The sequence below is a fragment of the Lissotriton helveticus genome, chromosome 3_1, assembly GCF_964261635.1.
Source record: "Lissotriton helveticus chromosome 3_1, aLisHel1.1, whole genome shotgun sequence".
NCBI classification, from domain to species: Eukaryota; Metazoa; Chordata; class Amphibia; order Caudata; family Salamandridae; genus Lissotriton; species Lissotriton helveticus.
In genome coordinates this window covers 1,586,377,138-1,586,398,489 of record NC_136061.1, presented here as the reverse complement: position 1 = coordinate 1,586,398,489, position 21,352 = coordinate 1,586,377,138, and the positions used below count along the sequence as shown (strand labels likewise).

The following is a 21,352-nucleotide window of genomic DNA, read 5'->3' as shown; positions in this document are numbered from 1 at the left end:
TTCAAAGAGGAATGCAATTCATCATGCCACGGTAACATGCTTCATCACCCAGTATGGGGATCTATGACCATCAGGACAATGAGCAGATGTACCCACCACTACACAAAATGTATTATGGTGTCCTATAGCAGGGTATGCTGCGAATGTCACTGAAATAACATGCACATGTTGAGCTAGCATCTTTCATAAGACTCCTTGACACACCTTATAGGGTGTTAAAAGTCAATTACACAATGCAGCATGAAGAGCTTGTATGAAGCAGAGAGAGGTAGAACTCAAAAGCCATTTCAGAGCTAAAAAATAATGCAATTTTCTGTCAGAAAAATAAAATCAGGTCTGCTAAAAATCCTATCCATTCTTTTCACGTACCTTATGTATAAGCAAGTGTAGTTCTTGCATTGACAGGCATAGAGAGCTTGAAGTGAAGCAAGCACTTACCAAAAGACACTTTCTTCTGTACAATGCAATGAGCGACTGCTCCACACCTCGGGTTTGTCCCTGCTGAAGCAGGGTGCTGTTACTCTGGTAAGCATAAACTAAGTATGTGAGAGCCTCCTGGCATCTGAAAAAAGCAGTGGATACTCTGTCTTAAGTCCATTACTATCTTAGGTGTTACATATTTCATTCTAAGTAGTAGTAAACATAGATTATATGTCAACAATTTCATAAATATCATGCCATGTTCAATACATACAATTCATAAAACATACTATACCGCATTTCACATAAATACATAAAATAACTCCTCAACATTTACAGCCAAGGCATGTAGTTTTACATAGAGGCGCGCTAATAAAAACTGCAAACCTAAAATTCTTTTAGCAATGATTACGGAATAGAGCGTAATAGAAATCTATACTTTCTTAATCATTTCAGCTAACAAAAACATGCACCATCATCTCACCCATGTGAGCGGCCAAACCCAACAAACAGGTACCCATTACAACTGTAGCCTTTGACTCCGGATGACAGAAGGGACAACCCTTTGAGAGGATTGCGTCATTCATAAAGCAACTGTGGTCAGCAAGGCCTCAGTGGAGGATCTCTCCACCAGTAAAGACATTTTTCGAATGACAACATCACAGAGATTTTGTAGGAGAGACCTCATCTGCCATAGAGAACAGGAACAGGAGTGGCAGTCCTAAACCATGGGTCTCATCTTGAATGTTCGGTATCATCCAAGACAGAGGAAAAGCACTCATGGGCTTGGTGTCTAGGATTAGTCTAATAAAGGCCAGCCAAGTTGGGAAGAGGAGGGAATTATGCTGGCTGACGAAGAACCTCAGCCGATGAAACGAGGCCGGATGGACCAATACAAGAGAGGGGGAACCCTCTTTCAGCAGCCAATCATCCAGGAGAAAAATAAATGGACTTCTAAGTAGCTGAGGTCAACCACTCCCTTGGAGAAGACCCATGAAGCAGTCCAAAGAGTACTGTCAAATGTCTAGTGTAAGAGCTGAGAACATTGGCAGATAGAAATTGGCATCTTGGAGATCCAGGGACACAATCTAACCCTGAAAATTCAGATTGATTGACAACCTGACTTGGACTGCAGTTTGAATTTATCCACAAGAACAAATACGTTCAAAGATCTCAAGTTCAAAATGGGGCTGATGGCGGGTGTCCTTGGGGAACAAGAAGTAAAGAAAATAAAAACCCTATGACTCTCCTCAATGGGCACCGCTTCTATTGCTCTTTCGTGCAGCACAGCAGCACTTTGTGAGGGATGGCTGTCTGGATGAATGGTCAAAAAATAGGATAGCAAAACCCTTGCAGACAATCTAAGCACACAGCCATTCATAGTGGCCGATTAGATTCCCATCAGCTCAGAAAATTGGTGAGTCCCCCAACATAAGGGGGGGGGAGGTAGGGTAAATCAAAGTGGTATTGAGCTTGCAGAATCCCTTGAAGTTGGAACTGGAGCTGCAGCTATTGACGTTCAGTAGATCTACCTCTCCCATACAAAAGCAGAATGATTGCTATGGGGTGGCTGCCACTGGCGAGACATAGGGAGACTCCTGAAAAAGGCACTGCTAATGGACTTGTTTATGGGAAGGATAGTCTCACAAAGCAGGCTGTAGCGTGGCTGTTCCTTGACGTCCTTCAAAGAGGGGTCAGCCCTCTCGCTGAGGAGTCTCGCACCATCAAAGAGTATATAAATTAGGATAGCCAGGACTTCTTCAAATAATTCAGTAAAGTGTATCCAGTTATACCAGAGAAAGTTGGGATATTTATTTCAATTTTAAACACTACCAAAATACTGAAGAAATCAAAGCTAAGGAGGGAATAGTACACACACATGATTCCAAGTCAGTAAATCTCACAAGCTGCCTAAACAAAGAAACGCCAAAGTTAAGGAGATGCCTAAGAAGTGGGCTGTGAATACCTCACAAGAGTTCTATGCGGGATAATGGTATAACAATTTGGCAGTATCCCAGAGTTCTCACTATTGGTATAATTCACAGTTAGGAGGCAGGGGGTGGAGACTATTGACATATAAATATACATGACGGACTTTACTTTTATAATCTGAATTTTCCCTCTTGCTTATTCCTACCGCTGTTCCAATCTCACCACTGATCAGTATTTTGCCAGCTTACACTGGCAAATATTGCATTCACCGGAGTCCATATCCTATCTAAAACATGCTCTAAAGGAACTGCATCAGGCAATTATATGGAAAACTTTATACAGAGTGTGCCGGCACACAATAATAACTATTTTAAGGAGTTTCTTTTGGAAAAGTCACTACATTCATATAATATTTCAGGTTCATCAGAACTTAAAACTACTAGGACTTAAACAAGTTACTTACCTTCGGTAACTCTCTTTCTAGTGGATGATTTATCTAAATGCCGACACCTCCCCTTAAGCATATCCCCAGCCTCCAGAATTGAGCTATGAAGATTTCTCAGGATAGCCCCTGAGAAACAGTAGGTGGCTCCATTTCAGAACCGTTCTGGCCTAGAAGTGAACGCATATACGGGCCACCCAAGTGCGCTGTCGAACCTTCAGTAATGCTCTTTCTGATGGACCCTTTAACGGCAAACTACTAACCTTGTGAACGGTCCCCAGGCATTACTGTAGAACTCAATAGCAGTACTCCTGTATGCCTGTAGGTAGCGCTTTGTGGCTCTGCACCAACCTCACTCAGTAAGGGATGAACTGCTACCCAATGTGCGTTAACATCAGTTTCTTCTGCCTGCATATCCTCGCACTTCAAAGCAAAGCAAATTAGCAATTTGGTATGTCCAGTGTGCCTATCTCTAGAATGGAGGTGGGAGAGGTGGTGAGGAAGTTGGAGTTGCAGAATCCACTAGAAAGAATGTTACATACTCTGCAAACATCTGTTTGTAGATGTAGTGCTGTAGAGTCACATGTTGTGCATACTCCTGCAGTCTAGTGTCAGCCTTGGATTTTTGAAACTTGTTTTCCTTTGAAGAAGTCTTTTGAGTCACGAAGTATGGTGTGACTTCCACCTTAGCTAGCAAAGTGCATGGGCATCAGCTCCATTGTCAGATTGCTTTTTCCACAGTGCATGAGTTTACAGATGGAGCAGCAAGTAAAATCAGTATGGTGACAAGGCATTGTCTAGTGTACAAGGAATTATAAGTCAAGAGTGTGGAACAATATCTGAAGCAGTCACTGGTTCCAGGGGGAGGCAGATGGACAGGCACATGTGAATCTACAGCACTACACGCTATGGACAGAAGCTTACAGTGTAACACATTCCGTTGGTAGCATGTGTGGCTGTAGATGCACATGCTCTGCATAGACTGTAAAGCAGTACTCCCATAAGCTGTGGTCAGCTAGTGGATGGTGCACAAGTCAGAAACAAAGTCTTTAAAATGGTTTTAGAAAGCAAAGAGAGGGACCCTTTATCAACCAAAGGAATAGGGTTCTATTTACAGGTAAAAGACAAGTCATCCTTTGGTCTGCCTAATAATGAACACCAATCACAATCATTCACCAAACTACTCAATACAGAATCTAACATACACAAAGGAGTCTAGTTGTCAACTCAAAGCCAGAAAATCAGAAATACGTCAGAAGTAGAAAATATACACATCTTTTCATTAAACTCAATAAAAACATATAGTAAGGTTAAAAGCAGTAATCACAAGGAATCAGATCACATATATTTCATGGGCCTATAGTAAAGCACCAATGTTTTAGCAGCATGTAGCAAGAAAACTTGCCACCAAGTACAAAATCAACAAATCAAGCAAATAACATAAAAAAGATGAGTAGAACAAGACAATGCACTTTGTCATCAAGAAAATCATATGTTTATATTAAACGTTAGGACTAGAACCCGATATCTTGACAATCGTTGAATATCTATGGTACCAGCCACCAACACGGATTGTGTATCAAGGCCTAGACACGTTTCAATGGTGTTGTCCTGATTAGACCATCTGCTGCGTCTCTACCCTCTGCAATCGCACGGGAGAGTACGGCCTGGGCCTCATTCGGTCACTGTGGTAGCACTTGCGCAACCCTGTTCCACACAGAGTGGGTGTAACGGACCCAGGGACATGCGGTGTTCATTGACCACAGTACTAAGCTGACAGATGAAAATATCATCTTCCCAAGATGTTCCAGCTTCTTGGATTGCCAAGATGTTCCACCTTCTTGGATTCACTATCTGGGGGAGCAGTAGGGAACGCGCCTTTGGACACTGAGACTTGGACCACCAAGCTCTCGGGGGTAGGGTGTTGGGAGAGAAAAATTGGGTTGTCCAGAGCCGGGCGGTGATGACGGGCAACCGCCTTATCCATGGAGCCCCTGTGCTGAGCTTGGACAAGTGCCCACAAGAATGTCTGTGAGGGCCTCACTAAACAGCAGCAGAGGTTCTGAAGAGGCCGTTTCCGGCTGAAGCACATCAGTCAGGATGTTAGTCCTGAATGCCACCGTAGGAAGCTCAAGGCCCAAGGCCTCAGCCGCCCTACGCAGCACCACAGCGTAGGAGGCTCCCTCCTCTGTGGCTACTGTAGGCGCAAAAAGCATACCCAGGTCTGGGGAGATATCCAGACCACTGGCCTCCCCCAACTTCTCCATCTAGTCCAGCTCTTCAAGCTGGTCTGGCAGAGAGTCAACAGACCCCTCCCAGTACTCCTCACCCTCCTCTTGCTGCCACTCAGGAAGATGAGGAATGCCAGGGTAGAACAGTGGTACAACAGTACCAGTCCGGACAATAGAAACGGCGTCCGTTGAAACCGGTCCGGCTCTGTGTCCAAGTCGAGGGGGAGGCCGGGGTCGATGCCGGCCGTGGATATAACCGGCGTCTGAGGTGGTGGAGGCATCGTCAGATAAATTGGGCCCGGGGAAGGTGTCATGAGGTCGACCGGCACCAATCCGGATCCAGGCCTGGATCACTGTGGGCCCTGCAGCGCTGAGGCTGGAGCCGCCGGCATCGAATGCCTAGAGCCATGCCGGCTTTATTTTTGCTTGAATCAATTCAGAGTCAAAATCCTACATACGGGGCAGTACTAATATCCTTAATTTCCTCAAAGAAGTAGTATCCGATCCCACTCAAGATATACTGGTAGCACTTGATATCAATGCACTGCATACCAACATTCTCCTGAAGGTTACTCTTAATGCTGCTGAACGGATGTTATCTAAAGCAGAGTGGTTTTGTAACATAACTCTTGCATTTGTGCTAAAATGCATTGAATCGAATCATGGCTTTTTCAAACTGCCCTTTTGGCAAATATCAGAAGCCTCAATGGAAGAAGGAGAAAGTATTTATGTGGTTAATCTGGGAGAAGGTTTCGTACGCTGACAAAAATATATACAAAAACACATAAAATTGCCCAGAAGATTTACTGAGGATTTGCATGTCTCTAAGAATATCATGCAGTGTAATTATACCTCTGACCTGTTGCTCTCTGCAAATGGTAAGTATTTTTGTGTAATAGTGCCAGGCCGAACGCATTACTTCTGATACTACCTACCAGCATCATGCCTTATTTCTTTTTTATTATAATTTTTTTTTTTTTGCTTTTGTTCTATCCCCTGAGGCGGAAAGCCGGGGGAATCTTTCTTTACCTGCCACATTTCTCAAGCTACTGCACGTCGTTGATGTATGAACGACGCATTTTTAAAAATTGTATAATATTTTAATAGGCCGTTTTAACTTATGTTACCTCGTGGGTGAGATTGCTTCGCCTAGAGGTCTTCGCTTAGTTGCCCGGCACAGCGCGCTGCATTCAGGCGCCCTGACCTCACCTGACCCTCCGTAGTCGCCATCTTGGAGAGGGAAGGTCAGCGCTGCAGTTGCTAGAACCCTCCCGCCCTCCCAGGATACTTAAGGCAGGGCGGAAGTCTGCGCAAGTAATTTGCTTTTGTTCTATCCCCTGAGGCGGAAAGCCGGGGGAATCTTTCTTTACCTGCCACATTTCTCAAGCTACTGCACGTCGTTGATTTATGAACGACGCATTTTTAAAAATGGTATAATATTTTAATAGGCCGTTTTAACTTATGTTACCTCGTGGGTGAGATTGCTTCGCCTAGAGATCTTCGCTTAGTTGCCCGGCACAGCGCGCTGCATTCAGGCGCCCTGACCTCACCTGACCCTCCGTAGTCGCCATCTTGGAGAGGGAAGGTCAGCGCTGCAGTTGCTAGAACCCTCCCACCCTCCTCTGCCCAACCACGAATAAAGCTATGGGATCATCCCGTCCGCGCAGCGGGCGCGCCGGCGGCGCGCCGAAGGCGCGCCAAAGGCAAGCCCGTCTGCGCCCCTCCGCGCCGAGGGCCACGACCCCTGGCCCAAATCTGAAAGATTCCCTCAGGGTCTACTCAGATGCTGCTCTGCGCAATCTTAGACCGCCGGTGAACCAGGCTTGTTCCATACTTGATGTTTGTAACACTGTAAATAAAGTTGAAAGGTGTTGTCCTCACTGCCAGTTCACGACATCAAATAATGGCGAGAGGAACCTCACAAAACGACATTCTAAAGCCAAGAATGTTGCCATGGTCCTTATCAACGCACGATCCCTATGTAAACATAGCCAGGAAATCGCCGACTTAATAATAGATTTCCAGCTAGATATACTCTTTATCACAGAGACATGGACAGACGAATCGTCCGACCCGGACGTTGTCATTGCTACACCTAGGGGTTACAAAGCCTACAGACAAGATAGACCCAGAAAGAAAGGTGGCGGGATCGCCATTATAGCCAGAGAAAATCTTGAGGTTACAGTTACTCAAACACCGGACATCTCGTGCGAGGCTATGATGTTTGTGATTAAACTCAGCCCGCATTTCAATTTCAAAGGGCTCCTTCTATATCGGCCCCCAGGAGCCAAGACTGGCTTCTTAACCAGTTTTAGTACACTTTTAGAATCTTTGGCCTTAGAGGATTCTATCTCAGTGTTAGGTGACATGAATTTTCATTTAGAGGATAATAACCATAAAGAGACACAGGCCTTTATTTCTGAGATGGAAACCCTGGGGCTTCAACAGTTGGTCACATCACCCACTCATCAAGCGGGACACATTTTAGATGGCATATTTTCCAGTGTCCAGGGGCTCCAGGTATTGGATATTTTACCTATGCCATGGACAGATCACTATGCTGTTTTCTGTACCTTGGCTATAGATAGAATCCCAGCAAAAGCTACCATCCCCCTCCAGTCAGTTTCTTTTAAAGCGTGGCATAATATCAACCAATCAGATCTAAAAAACAAGCTGGATAACACTCGCCCGTTAATCACGTCTAACTCAAATAGGGCCACACAACTATTCCATGATTGGTTGGGACTGCCATGAATCTTTTGGCTCCCATTAAGAAAATATCTAAGAACAGACCTATCCCAACTGCACCGTGGTATACGGAGGAACAAAAATTACAAAAACAACAGAACAGACATTGGGAAAGACAATGGAGAAAGACTTACAGCCCAGAGAGCAAGACTCGATATAAAGACGCCTTGGCAGTATACAAAGCCATGATTATAAAGGCAAAAAAATCTTTCTATTTGACGCAAATTGAGCAGGCAAAAAACTCCAGTAAAAAAACTATACGATATTACTAAATCGCTCTCGGGCAATACTCCTGACCTGACTCCACCCCCTTCCCAAGACATGTGCGACGCTCTGGCCAACTTTTTCTTTTCTAAAGTTGATGATATTTATCAAGCCTTCACTGCTAAAATTACCCACACCAAGGCCACCACCATCATTCCAGAGGTTCCAAAAGCCCTCTTAGCACCATCTTTCACTGGCTTCACTCCACTAACCGAAGACCAGATATTAAACATCGTTTCGACAGTTAAATCTGGATCCATGCTGGATCCTTGTCCACTGTCGGCTCTTTTACCAGTGATGGATTCGATTATACCAGTTTTGACGCAAGTATGCAATTCCATCCTGCTCTCAGGGACATATCCCCATAATTTAAAAACTACACTGCTTAAACCACTGCTAAAGAAACCTGGCGCCGATAAGTCCGAGTTAAAAAATTACCGGCCAATTGCCAGTCTACCGTTCATGGCCAAAGTGGTGGAAAAAGCCATGAACATACAAATATCCGAGTATATAGAGACGCACAAATTGCTAGATGACACTCAGTACGGTTTTCGGAAGTATCACGGGACCGAAACCGCCCTCATCAAAGCATCAGATGATGTCAGATTAATAAGAGATCAGGGCGGGACAGCAGTTTTGGTATTGCTGGACCTCTCGGCGGCCTTCGACACGGTCGACCATAGTGTCCTGGTCGACCGTGTCGGCAAGATGGGCATCTCCTCCACGGCAAGAGATCTCATCGCATCCTTTCTTACTGAGAGAACGCAGGCTGTCACTCTTGGCCCCTACCAATCTGCCAAGTTGACACAGCCGTGTGGGGTACCTCAAGGCTCATCCCTGAGTCCGACACTGTTCAATATCTATGTGTCGGACCTGGCCAATGTCATCAAGGCACATGGGATGAGCCTAACCTCCTACGCGGATGATACACAACTGGTCATGGCCATAAGGGGTGACGGAGGTGAGGTCGCCCAACGTTTCCAAAAAGGACTGATAGAGATAGGTGAGTGGATGGCCGTAAATTGCCTAAAACTCAACTCAGAAAAAACTGAGGTTATGATTTTTGGACAACTTTCACCGGATTGGCCCTCCTGTTGGTGGCCCCAAACGTTCGGTGCCCCTCCTAAACCGGTGACTAAGGTAAGAAACCTGGGAGTTGTTTTCGACGACCGTCTAAATTTCATGGATCATGCCAATAAAGTTGCTTCTACAGCCCACTACAAACTGCGCATGATTCGGAAAATAAGCCCTTACCTCCCAACAACTGCTATTAAAACATTGGTGAGTTCTCTGGTCCTGACATCACTGGACTATTGTAATGGGCTCTTCCTTAACTCCCAAGTTAGAGTCATAAAAAATTGCAGACTATACAAAACGCGGCAGCCCGCCTGCTCCTCGGAATTCCGAAGTTTGCACCTCTATCAGACGCAATAACAAAACTACACTGGCTGACGATTCAGAACAGAGCCAGATTCAAATCACAGTGCATAGTCTATAAGGCACTAAATAGACCGGGTCCGCATTTCTTAATAGACCACCTATGTCTTTACCAACCAACACGTCATCTTCGATCCTCCAATAGTAACCAACTAACGGTGCCTCGCACCAGGACAGTCGCCTGGGGAGATCGGCGTTTTGTGGTAGCAGCTTCCAAACTCTGGAACACCCTGCCTCAGGACATAAGATCATGTCCCATATTGCTCCAATTTCGCAAAAAATTGAAAACATGGCTGTTCAATAAATAAGTTTTATGGTATGGAGCACGGGGTTAGAGCATATAAGCTTAGTACCACCTGCAGCTTGCAAATTAATTAGCGCCAAGACACCTTCGGGTATATGCTGCGCTTTACAAATATCAATAAATAAATAAATAACTAAGGGATCAATTGTTCATTTTCAAAGGAGCTATAAATTAAAAATGGACTGAAATGCGGTGCATGTTAACACTCCTGTTAATCTCCTTGTATTTACAGGACTTCCATAAATACCTATCATCCACAAGGAATTTTTCACAAAATGTTTCAACTGCTCATGTCATCTGTGCAGATGATTTTGTAATCCTAAACCACCTACCAATAGCATTTCAATGCTCATCAGGCCGTATTGTAGTTTACTATGACAAAAGTACTCTAAGTGTAAATATAAATTAAATGTATGTAAACATGAGTAAAATGCAGGTAGTGGTATTTGGATGGAAAATGCTGACCTCAAAATGGCAGTCAGGGAAAGACCATCTATGGATAGTGGTAAACTATCATTGCGTGGGCTTAGTTTTTATTGCTCACTAACATGAAACCGTAATTGGGAAACATTGTTTAGACAGCTTGGACTTGTTATGGCAGGGTAGCTTCTCCTCAATAATTTTCATGGGATCTTAGTTACCCCATTAGGAAACGTTTTACGCGAATACAATAGTTACCACTGAAATTGCATAACTACCCCAAGTTGGACGCTAAACAGTTAACTCTGAATTGTTCCCTTTACAGGGAAAATGTCTAGGCAGTACTTTACCAATACCTGTTACACATATGCTTGGAGCTCTTAGAAATGAACTTTTCCTCTATGAAAAGTAAAGGACGCATAATTTGCTTTAACATTATACAGCTTATTTTTTAATAACTCCAAATCTTAAATACGAACTAAGATTTGGCACATCTGTTTGATGAAGCTTATGGGGGAAACTATAAATTTAGTTTGGACATATGGGATAAGAACCACTTTGTCCTACTCCAAACACCAGTTATTAATTCTATTAATTTAAAAGGTGGAACACCAAGATTTAAGAACTGTGTGTGATCTAAGGCACCTGAAAAGGAGAAAGTAATCGACTTAAGTTAAAAAAAATCTTGTGTGGGGGGGGGGGGGGGGGGAGTTGCACTCTGACCCATATCTAACAACTTTTCACTGAATACACAAATGAGTCTGCCAGTTACAGAAAATGGGTAGATGATTAATGGTGGAGTGTGCAAGTCAAACAAACTCCAAAAAATAAAACCTCTTCTTCATCCAGTTGCATGCAATTTGGGAATTTGTCACATACATGGCACTTTTACTTTGTTATTTTCACTGGTAAGATTTGTAGTAGCTTTTAATACAGAATTGTTTGCAAATGTGTGTCCAAGATGTGTTTTAAATGATAGCTTAAACCGTTTGTCTTGTCTTATGTGTAGGCACAATATTTAAATGGACATGTTTAATAAACTTGTTACAGAATAAAAATAGAAGCACTCTAGAATAGATAGATGAAACAGTTGTAAGAGAGATACTGGCAGAGGTTACGAAAAGAGAGAAGGGATTACATTAGGTTAAGTGAGTAGGACATTCGGATATATGGGGTCTCTTGAGAGGGTGTCAACAAATGTTAAAGGAAAAAGACAAACAACAAAGACAGTCTTAATTGTTGAGAAAATGAATGGAATATTTGAAGGTAGACTCAGCATGACATAACCTGGCAGGAACAAACAGAAACACACCTGAACACTTTAGGAAACAAGAGAACATTATTTCACCAAAAGTCTGAAAGACTTTTCCAATAGCATTACACTAATTAAAGGAACGTGCTTGCTAAAGTAGCTAAAGCAATTTTAACGGCCCATCAGCAGTAGTGCTCAATATGCAATCAGCCTTTTCTGAAAAAACATAAATATAAATATTTATTATTATTTTTTAATTTAAAAGAAGCTTTGGGTTCACATACTTTCCATTCTGGTAGAGTTCTAGGCCAGTGAGAAGATAAACTGACACTTTCTGAAACAGGCTGTAGTCTTCATGCCACTTCTGCATAGATGGAGAGAAAAGAACTGAGATGAACTGTGTTTGGTAAGCTTGGTAATTAGGCAAACGTATTTTAAAACGTTGTACTGGTTCTCTCACAGAAAAATTAAACTGTACTATAACGAAGAAAAAAAAAGAAAATTAAATGTCAGACATTTTAATCTACAAGTCCCCAGTTTCCAATATATTTTACATCTGTCTGCTTGGATGTGTAAGAACAGTTTTTTAAAATAACCTTTCAGTTTGATAATGTCCAATGTTAATTAATAGGATTGTCAATTTATTTGCAGTATTTATCAGTAATAAATCTCGAAGATTGTGTTAAATAGAAAGCATGAACCAAACTCAAGTCTTGAAACAGTTGAATCCAATGTTCTCCAACTCCTCAAATGAATTTGTTTATATTTAGTGCTCAGAATGCCAAAACACATGGGGCATACAATAAAGGAGTTAGAGTACCTTCTATGCATTAAAAAAAGTTGCATTCTAATGCACATACCGGTTTCGAGAATAACTCATGGGTCAATGAGTCAATATATCTTCGATAGGAAAGATTTTGAGCCATGTTACGCAAACTCCCGACATTTATGCAGCCAACGATGTATACCTTTTTGTTTGATATTTTTTCTATACCACTACACATCAAAACATTCTATTCTCTTTGTGAATTCTGCAAGAAGCTGAATACGGGCATCTTTGTCCAATCCTCCCTGCCCTAGGCAGTCTAGTCACACACACCTGCACAGCACCACTATACCCCCATGGGTGACAGTGCACTTTAAAAATACACTTACAAATCAAATTTAAATATCTCAAATAGAAACGAGAGAAAAAACAGTCTGTATGAAGATATTTTATCCACAACATGCAGAGACCGATCACAACACAATGAAATGAACATTCTTCCAAAGAATGATTCAGTACAGTATGTGCTACATTGGAAGCTAATAGCAGCATAACACAATTGCCAATATTATGGCTAACTTAACATTCTCCTTATTTTTTTACAGTCTACATTACAGAGCGTTAACTTTATAGACTAAGAATTCCTAAGGGAAGAAATGGTAGGAGGCTCACCTTATATTCTTCCATGTTCATATCTTCTGGCCCAATCTCTCGCAACTTTGCTCGTGCAACCCTCATGATACTGATTGATCTGTTCAATAACGCAATGTGTAATGTAAGCAAGGATCTCGTTATTACATTACATATTCTGGACATGGCACAAAACAATTATTGTCCAACACCACCATTAAACAGAATGTTCAACACTCGACAAGGCCGGAGACACAGTATAAACAACTATTTCATGGTATCGTTTTTTTCTATCTGTGACGCGCCTTCAGAAGAGAAATGAAACTTAGAGTTAAGAATATGCACTTTACAATGCAGTCTTTATTCGAGTCTACCAGGGTCAGACCTTACAATAGTTTTTAGACATAACAAAGGCAAAGGGTTCACCAGTTAAGTGGTTTCTTCCTAGGTAGTCCATCTAAATACTCAAATATGCAACAGTTTCAAATATCAAATGTATTTTCTAACTGAATCAAGTTAGAAACAAACAAATGAAAATATTCCTTATGCTTTATCACCAACATCTGCCATTTATATAAAAGTACATAAGATCTAGATGTAATATCAATTGTATTAATCAAAAAACATACCTTTTTACTTTTCTTGAAATCCTGAGACCAACTGGTTATCATGAAAATACGCCATGCACTAGCCATTTCTTGGTTTTTCTTGTGTTGTGTTTTGATCCACATTCCCCTCCTCCTAATGCACAACCTCACACCCACCTGGCTCCGTTTATCAGCAATGACTCTGCACTCTCAGCTGCATGCACTCTGCACTCTCAGCTGCATGCACTCTGGAATCAATCACTCATAACATGCATGTAGAAGGGAAAATATGCCATGGAACATGCCTTAAATAATTGGGATTTTTTTCAGACAATACTGCTTTTTCCTTTGTGAAGGAATGAACGTTTATTACCGTCAACACAAATGGATGCTGAAAAGCATCCCTGTCTATTCTCTAGGGAAATTATTTGAAAGTTGAAACAAAGGCAGTTGTGAGGAGGAGAGGAGCTGTAGCAATGGAATGCTTATGGCTGCCGATGCATTCTGTGGCAGTATGCATCCAGTGTGCATGACAGGTCTTTGGTCCTTATTCTCATGGATTCTGTTCCTTCCACCAACGTTCAGATGCAGTTCAGAGTCAGGCAAGGATAGCTGTTTGAATCTTTTTTCAGCTATATTAGATTACGGTTTCTCTATACACAATTATGTAGTAAGGATCCTTAATATTTAGCTTATGCTAGGTAGGAAAGGCAGAGTAGGTATAGAAAACAAAGGGTTTTGCAATGGAAAAAGAGGGACAAGGGAGAGGCTATTTTGGTCTTTGTGTTATAACTGCGAAGGGTTCAGTCTCTGGAATCAACTTGTATTGCCACATTCATTCTATTAAAAGGTTTGACTAGATAGTTACCTTTTTAATGGTTTTCTGAATCTGAGGTTATTTGGAACAGCATTAACGGTTGTTTTAAGAGTGTTCCAGAGCATAAGGTTTGGCAGTGTGAAGGAGGGGCCTGCCCTTACACCTTTGAAGCCACTATTTCTGTTGACAGATCATGTGCAGTTGGTCAATAAGCATCACCAGCAGATACACAGTTGGGGCCAGCCTCTTCAAGTACCTTGACTCACTGTTGGGTTTGGCTTTTATGTGATGCACAGGAGTTTGAAATAAATTGCAGATCCAATTGGGGACATTTAGACTTTGAAAGCAATTTTCGTGTTACTATGCATTGCAAATTTAAGCTCAGCGTGGACCATCATTTTGCATGCCTTGAAGCCTGTTGATGAGGTTTTTGGGACGGAGTGGAGATAAAATTGCAATAATCAAGGCAAGTCATAAACAGGCCAGGTCTGTCACTAGTCTGTGTCAATGATGTTCTTGTAAGAATTGAAGAATCTTTCTTAAAATGGAAAGCTAAAAGTTATTCCGTAGCACTTTTTCTTTGCCCATGCTAATCACAAGTTAGTATGGGCAGAGCTCTCAAGCTATGTACATCCATATGTGATAAACTCATCCAATCCATTATTTTCTTCTTTGCATGCTTACGTGAAATCATCAAACTAATTTCTCATTATTAGTTAAAGAGTAAACAGCCTCAGACATGCTTTCTTGATAAGGCTAACATTGCCCACAGCAAGTGCCATTCTCGGCTTTGAGGCACTTTATATTTTGTCTATCAAGGCGTCACATAATAAAGTCACTTGCTCAGCCAAAAAAACCTGTCTATATTTTCGTTAGTTGTTGATCAGGCCAGTGTGACTCAAATTTGAAATGAGTCTGACTGTGTTTATTGTCCACACTGTATGATTTTTCGTTATTTAAGATTTGTCGTCTGGGTATTTTTGTCAGGCTGAAACCTGCTGTGGATGTATGGGTGGGATCTAGAGAACAAGGATTTAAAAGCATGAGTGAAGTTTATAACAGCACGGTGCTCAGGAGTGGGAAACAAGGGTTACATAGATCCCTACTATGACTATGGGTGAATGTCTTGAAAGAGGCGCACCGTTTTAGCCATTCTGGCTCCTCTGCAAGCCTCACCGGCTACGACCAGAAGTGCTTCAATTGCAAGGGAGGCAGTTGACAATATACGAGTTACTTACCTTCGGTAACGATGTATCTGGTAGAGACATTGTCTAGCCGCAGATTCCTTAACTTAGAATATCCCCAGGCGTGAGACTGGATCAGGAATTTTTTTGCAGCTGCACCTCTGCGCCGGGGGACGGCGTCACACGACCCCGCCCTGACGTTGTCCTCGTACGGGACGTCAGGGAGGTCATATAAGTCCCTCCCGGCGCGCTGACGTCCGTTTTCTTCTGAGAAACTTTTCTGCGGCACAACGCAGAGCCACCAACTAAAAAAACGTGAAAGTATGGGAACAGTGTGCGAGGAATGAAAATTCTGTGAATAAAGAAGGGGGATGGTGTGACACACCATCAAAAACACAGAATAGACACCGCCTACACATATAAGTGGAGGTTGTGAGAAAGACAAGGGAAGAACATACAACAGACAGAAATAGACTCATAGTGCCATGTGGAATTGTGCCGTCCAGTAAGAATAGAACACAGAAAGAACAGTCCCCTGTAGGAAAGAAAGAGAAGACCTGCGTGTTTCCTGTTTGATTTAGTGAAAATCTCAAATTTGAAGACCATATAAAAAAATTAACAGGTGTCTGTTTTGGCACTTTGAAAGAATTGCGCAGATTTTTCCCTTTACTTCCGAGGGAAACTAAAGAGACGGTGTCACGTGCCCTTATTTTATCTCTGTTAGACTATGCTAATGCTCTGTTTAGTGGTATTCCAACCTACCTGATTAAAAGCCTTCAGGTTATTCAGAACGCGGTAGCTAGACTCCTTTTTAACATCCCCAGGAGGTCTAGCGTCCGCCATCATCTGCGTAGTCTACATTGGCTGCCGGTGGCACAGCGTTTTTTATTTAAATCCCTGGTTCTCTCTTTCAGAGCGACACACGAGCAAGGGCCATTGTATCTGAGAAAACGGTTCTCAATGTATGTCCCCCAAACGCTGCCTTAGATCGGCTAACCAGTGTCGGATGGTCCTTCCCCGATTCCAGCGTGCTCGGCTGGGGGGCCAGTCTATTTCTGTAACAGTGGCCAGAGCTTGGAACGCACTTCCCCTTCACCTTCGTGCTATGCAGGATATTGCCCTTTTAAAAAAAACCTTAAAACCCATCTTTTTAATATAATAATCTGATTCCCCCTTACATCCTCTGCCTACATTTTTTGCTCTCTGCCCCTCCATACTTTACAGCGCCAGGATACTCCTGAGTAATCAAGCGCGCTATAAAACTTTTTATAACATAACATAAAAACATAGGTAGGAAACAGAGCACAACTGACCCTCAAAGAGGATGACCACGAGGAGACCAGGACCCCGAGGCAGTAGAGCAGGCTGAAGGGAAGGGAACAGGAGAGGAAAACTAACATTCCCGTGAATCAAAAGTACGATATAACAGAAAAGAAGTCTCTCAGGAGAGGTTAAGTGTATATGAAAGCAACCAGGGGATTGCAACACCCCGAACCCCCTGAAGATAAACCCCAATGGCAACTGAAGTTGCCAGTGGAGAACACCACCATAAAGGTCCTCTCAGAACGGGGATGCTGGGTGGAATCTGCGGGTAGACAACGTCTCTACCAGATACATCGTTACCGAAGGTAAGTAACTCGTACATCTGATAGAGACATCTAGCCGCAGAGTCCTTAACTTAGAATAGATACCATAGCCATACCCCAAAAGTGGGGCGGGTCTGCGCTAGAACAGCAGAAAGCGCCAGGCATGCATCTGTCAACAAGGTGACGGAGAAAGGGGAAATAACTGCGGCAGAATAGTCTGACAGCAACCCTTGCAGCTCAAAGAGAAGAAATCGCAGGATAAGATATCCGACAACATGCCAGAATGGCGCCATACTGTACCCGTATAAAATGACAGGTAGAACGATATGATCCCCAGAAGAAGATATATATAGAGAGAGAGATCCTCACCGCTAAATGGCGCACGAAAGTGCATTAACCCAAGCTTGGAACGAACTTGAAGAGATGCAACCAGCGCCTAACGGACCAGTTATAAAAAGGGGGCCAGAAAGTGCTGGTGGCAAGATCCAAAAGGCAAGCCAGAACCTGAACAATGCATAGGAGATAGCCAGCAGAACAAGAAGCATGCCAAGCGCACACCCAACCCTAAAGGGTAAGAGGGGCAAAAGCATCAACCCCTAACCTGCTGAAGCAGGCAGAATATGCCGCCGGCAAACGGCAATAGAGACCTTAAGTGGCTTACACAGGAACAGAAGGGCGCCTGACCAGGCAGCACGAAGCCAGAAGGAGGAACAACCTCCATATAGACTTGTCGACAGTAATGAAAGACCACTGCCATCAGAAGAACTGTCTCACAGGCGAAGGGAGAGGCCAAAAAACGCCAAGTGAACTAATGGCGGAAGGATCCTTAAATCCAAGACCAACACTTCAAAAGACACGGATAGGGTCGAACACCAAAAAAGGAGCATACGACAATTGGAAAATCACCCCAGGAAGTGGAAGCAAGGAGGACCCTATGGGAACTTGCAATCACCTAAAAAAGGGCTCCCCCACACATGGAGATATTGGTCCAAACTGCGCAACCATGACAAGAAGTGGCAAGGTTGGAAGAGGAAACCAAGGCAACTGGCATGTAGACATAATGTATATGCCAGACCATACCCAGCACACTGAAGAGCAGTTAGGAGCTGTTTACAAAGAGCAGATGGCATTCAGGAAAAACATAGAACACAGTACAATGGACATTCAATTGGTGCCTGGAGCCCACAATATCACCAGGCCCAGGTGAGTGAAGCAAGGCTATATAATAGCGTACAAGTACCCCACATGGAGTATGTATAGCCTGGACAACGGGGGGACGCCTCTTAGGGCAAAAGCCAGGTCAAAAAGAATGCAGGAACGAACCGAACCCATGAACAGAACTCCGGCCCGTAATGACGTTACCGAGCTGAACTACCGGCCGAAAGCCATAAGCAGAGGACACAGCAACCTGTGAAACAAGGCCCCAAAGGCCAACAGGCAACTGAATTCAAAATGCATCCAAGAGATGCCAATAAAAGGGTAAACACCTATGACCACATAAAAGGAGAACGTAATGCTCACTGCTCATGTGAAACACAGAGCACATGTAAGGCTCACTGCCTATGTTAAACACAGAACGCATCTAACGGATGCGAAAATGAAAAGTACCACAGAAGACAGGCCTCAAGGGACCTAAGTGGGAGGACATGGACCCGCCAGCAGCCGGTGAAATGCAGACTCGGCGTGAGCATCAAAGAGCAAAACCACATCAAAGGGTAAATCAACCAGACGTTCCCAGATATTTTCAGGGAAGACACTGTCTCTCAACCAAGCGTGGCGCCTTAAGGCAATAGAACTCGCCATGGCTTGGCCCAAAGAATCTGCAGTATCTTAGACTGAACGGATTGTAAAGTCGGCCATGTCACAGCCATTCCGAATGGAATGAAGATCAGAGCGAGAACCTTAGGAGGTGGCAGTAAGCAAAGACTCTGCAGAGTCCCACAGGGCAGAAGTTGCCCGAGCCAAAACACACACAGTATTTAAAGACCAAAGGGCTGCACTAGTGGATGCAAAGACGTTCCTACCCCAGGATTCAAGCCACCTGGACTCCCGAGAGGGAGGAAGCATTAGAGGGGGCAGGGAAGGAAAGGCAGTCTGCAGCACAAACCCTTGCGCATCAGGGTGCACAAACAGACAGACTGGATCATGTGGAGCTGGGCGGTGACGGTGCAGAACTGAACGTGCCACTGGATCCCCTGAAGCAGGTCAGACCCAGGTACCCAAGAAGGCATCATAGAGGGATGCCTCAAAAGGTAAAAGCGGCTCCACATTGCCAGACCCACAGTGGAGGACCTCCAGCAAAGGGTCCACAGACAAGGGGGTAGAGGGGGTTTGCATATTAAAAATGTGGGTGGCCGAAGAGACCACTCTCAAAAAAGCCGCACCAGCCTCTGTAGCCCTCCGCGGAGGGGAAAACAGCTCGTCAGCGGGGGAGGGTTGTAGGATGACCCTCCCAAGACACTGAGGGTGCACCCAATGCCCCACAGAAGGGAACCCCATGGAAGAATGAGGATCCTGACGAGGCTCCTGGGAGGCAAACAGCCTGCCGGATCTGGGAGCTCCACAAATTCCAAGGGGGGCACTGGTAGCACTAGCTCTGGTGAGGCCGGGCGGAAAAGCTGCGCCAAACCCTCTCCAGAGTCCTGTATAGAAGAATCCAGAACCTGGCGTCGACACGGTATCGAAACGACACGTGTCGGCACCGATTGTGCTTTGTCAGACGCCGACTCTGCGGCCTCCGGCTTCGAGTTGGCACCAAAACTATAATAAGTTCCCCCTCTGAAGAAGAAGAGGTCGCCGGGGCCGGCGAGGCAATCTTTCGGCCCTGCTCCGCTACCGACAGCGCCTCATCCGAAGCGTGCTACAATTCCGGAGAAAGGAGCTGAGGTGGAGCCTCCAGTGCCGGGACTGCGCCGACCCCAGCTCCAGACAGGCGGCCGCCTGCCCAGAAGGTTGGGGAGTGCTCAAGTCAGGGCTATGAGCACGGGCAACCACCTGTGGCGCCACAGGGAGCCCCGCAGGGCTATGCAGCGCGGCAGAGGTGCCGTGGGACGAAGAGGGGGACCCAGGAGGTCCGCGCCCTAATGACCCCATTGAGCGTAGAGGGGGTCCCAGTCGGGCCGCGCTCTAACAATACCATATCTCCGACGTTACTGGGAGGCATGGCTCAATAGGCGCCGGGGGCGAACCCGCCGGCGAGTCCGTCAGAGACAGCACAAGAGGTGGAGGTTCCGAGGACGCCCCAGGAACGGGAGAGGACTCAAGAGAGGCCTGCAAGGCTGTAGCATAGGCCTCCATTTGGAGGGGGGACGATCGTCCGTAGCGCATCCGGAAAGTTCCGGGAACCAGAGCCACTGACAAGAGAAGAAGGTGAGGTTGATGATCTAGGCGACAAGCGCCTTGACTTACCAAGTGGAGGACGATGGCCCTGTACTCCAGAGGGCGATCAACGGCGGAACCGAACAGTAGAGGGACCTGCAGTAGATGTCGAGGCCGGGGGGCGAGGCGACTTCAACTGGGACAGTCACGCCGAGAGAAGCTTCATATGGCGCTCCCGCCGTGACTTTGGTTTCAGACGTTGGCAGGCTTCACAGTTCGTGGAGTCATGGTGCTTGCCCATACACCACATACAAATAAGATGCGGGTTCGTGGTGGACATCTGCTGCGAACAAGAATTACAAGATTTGAAGCCCAGAGGCATCGCACACTGTTCCTGACGTGAAGCGTTGAAAAGGAGGCCTGAAAGTAGGCCAGAGGAGCTCACTCCGGATCCGCATTGCACGCGGAAAAGAAGGAAACTGGCGTCAGTGCGCTGGGAGGGACTTATATGACCTCGCTGACGTCACGTACGAGGACGACGTCAGGGTGGGGTCGAGTGGCACCGTCCCCCGGTGAGCAGAGGTGCTGCCGCAAAAAAATTCCGGATACCGTCTCACGCCTGGGGATATTCTAAGTTAAGGAATCTGCGGCTAGATGTCTATCAGATTGTGTTTGCACTCTCTGACCTCCCTACTAAATATAAGGAGGAAAGAGCATTAAGAACCTTCCTAGCATTTTTACCCTCCTTTCCCACCTCTTCTACAGGGATAAGCTGTGGTGAAGACCTTATCAATGTTATCCTGGTTGTGAACAAGGGCGTAGTAAGGAAAATCAGAGAAGAAGAATATTATTTCAGTAAGATCCCACCAGAAAGGACTCCAGCTCATGTCATGCAGATAAATGTTCTTTCTTGAAGAAGGCAACTTTGATATTTAATGCCTGAATAACCTGAACAAAAGACCTAAAGAACCCAAGAATAAACGTAGTCCAAAACAGTGGTTGCCTTTTCTAAAT

The 21,352-nt window shown here is 44.6% G+C and overlaps 1 protein-coding gene across 6 annotated transcripts in view; it reads right to left on the bottom strand.

Moving 5' to 3' along the window:
* The window catches only part of USP28 (ubiquitin specific peptidase 28), a 505,647-nt gene that overhangs the window by 32,330 nt on the left and 451,965 nt on the right, over positions 1 to 21,352 (bottom strand). For all 6 annotated transcript variants that reach the window (XM_078682349.1, XM_078682350.1, XM_078682344.1 and 3 more), the window contains 3 exons: positions 12,889 to 12,967; positions 11,735 to 11,814; positions 439 to 562 (listed from right to left, as the gene is read on the bottom strand). In XM_078682349.1, the coding sequence (XP_078538475.1) occupies positions 439 to 562; positions 11,735 to 11,814; positions 12,889 to 12,967 (283 nt within the window). The remainder of the gene's footprint in view (positions 1 to 438; positions 563 to 11,734; positions 11,815 to 12,888; positions 12,968 to 21,352) is intronic.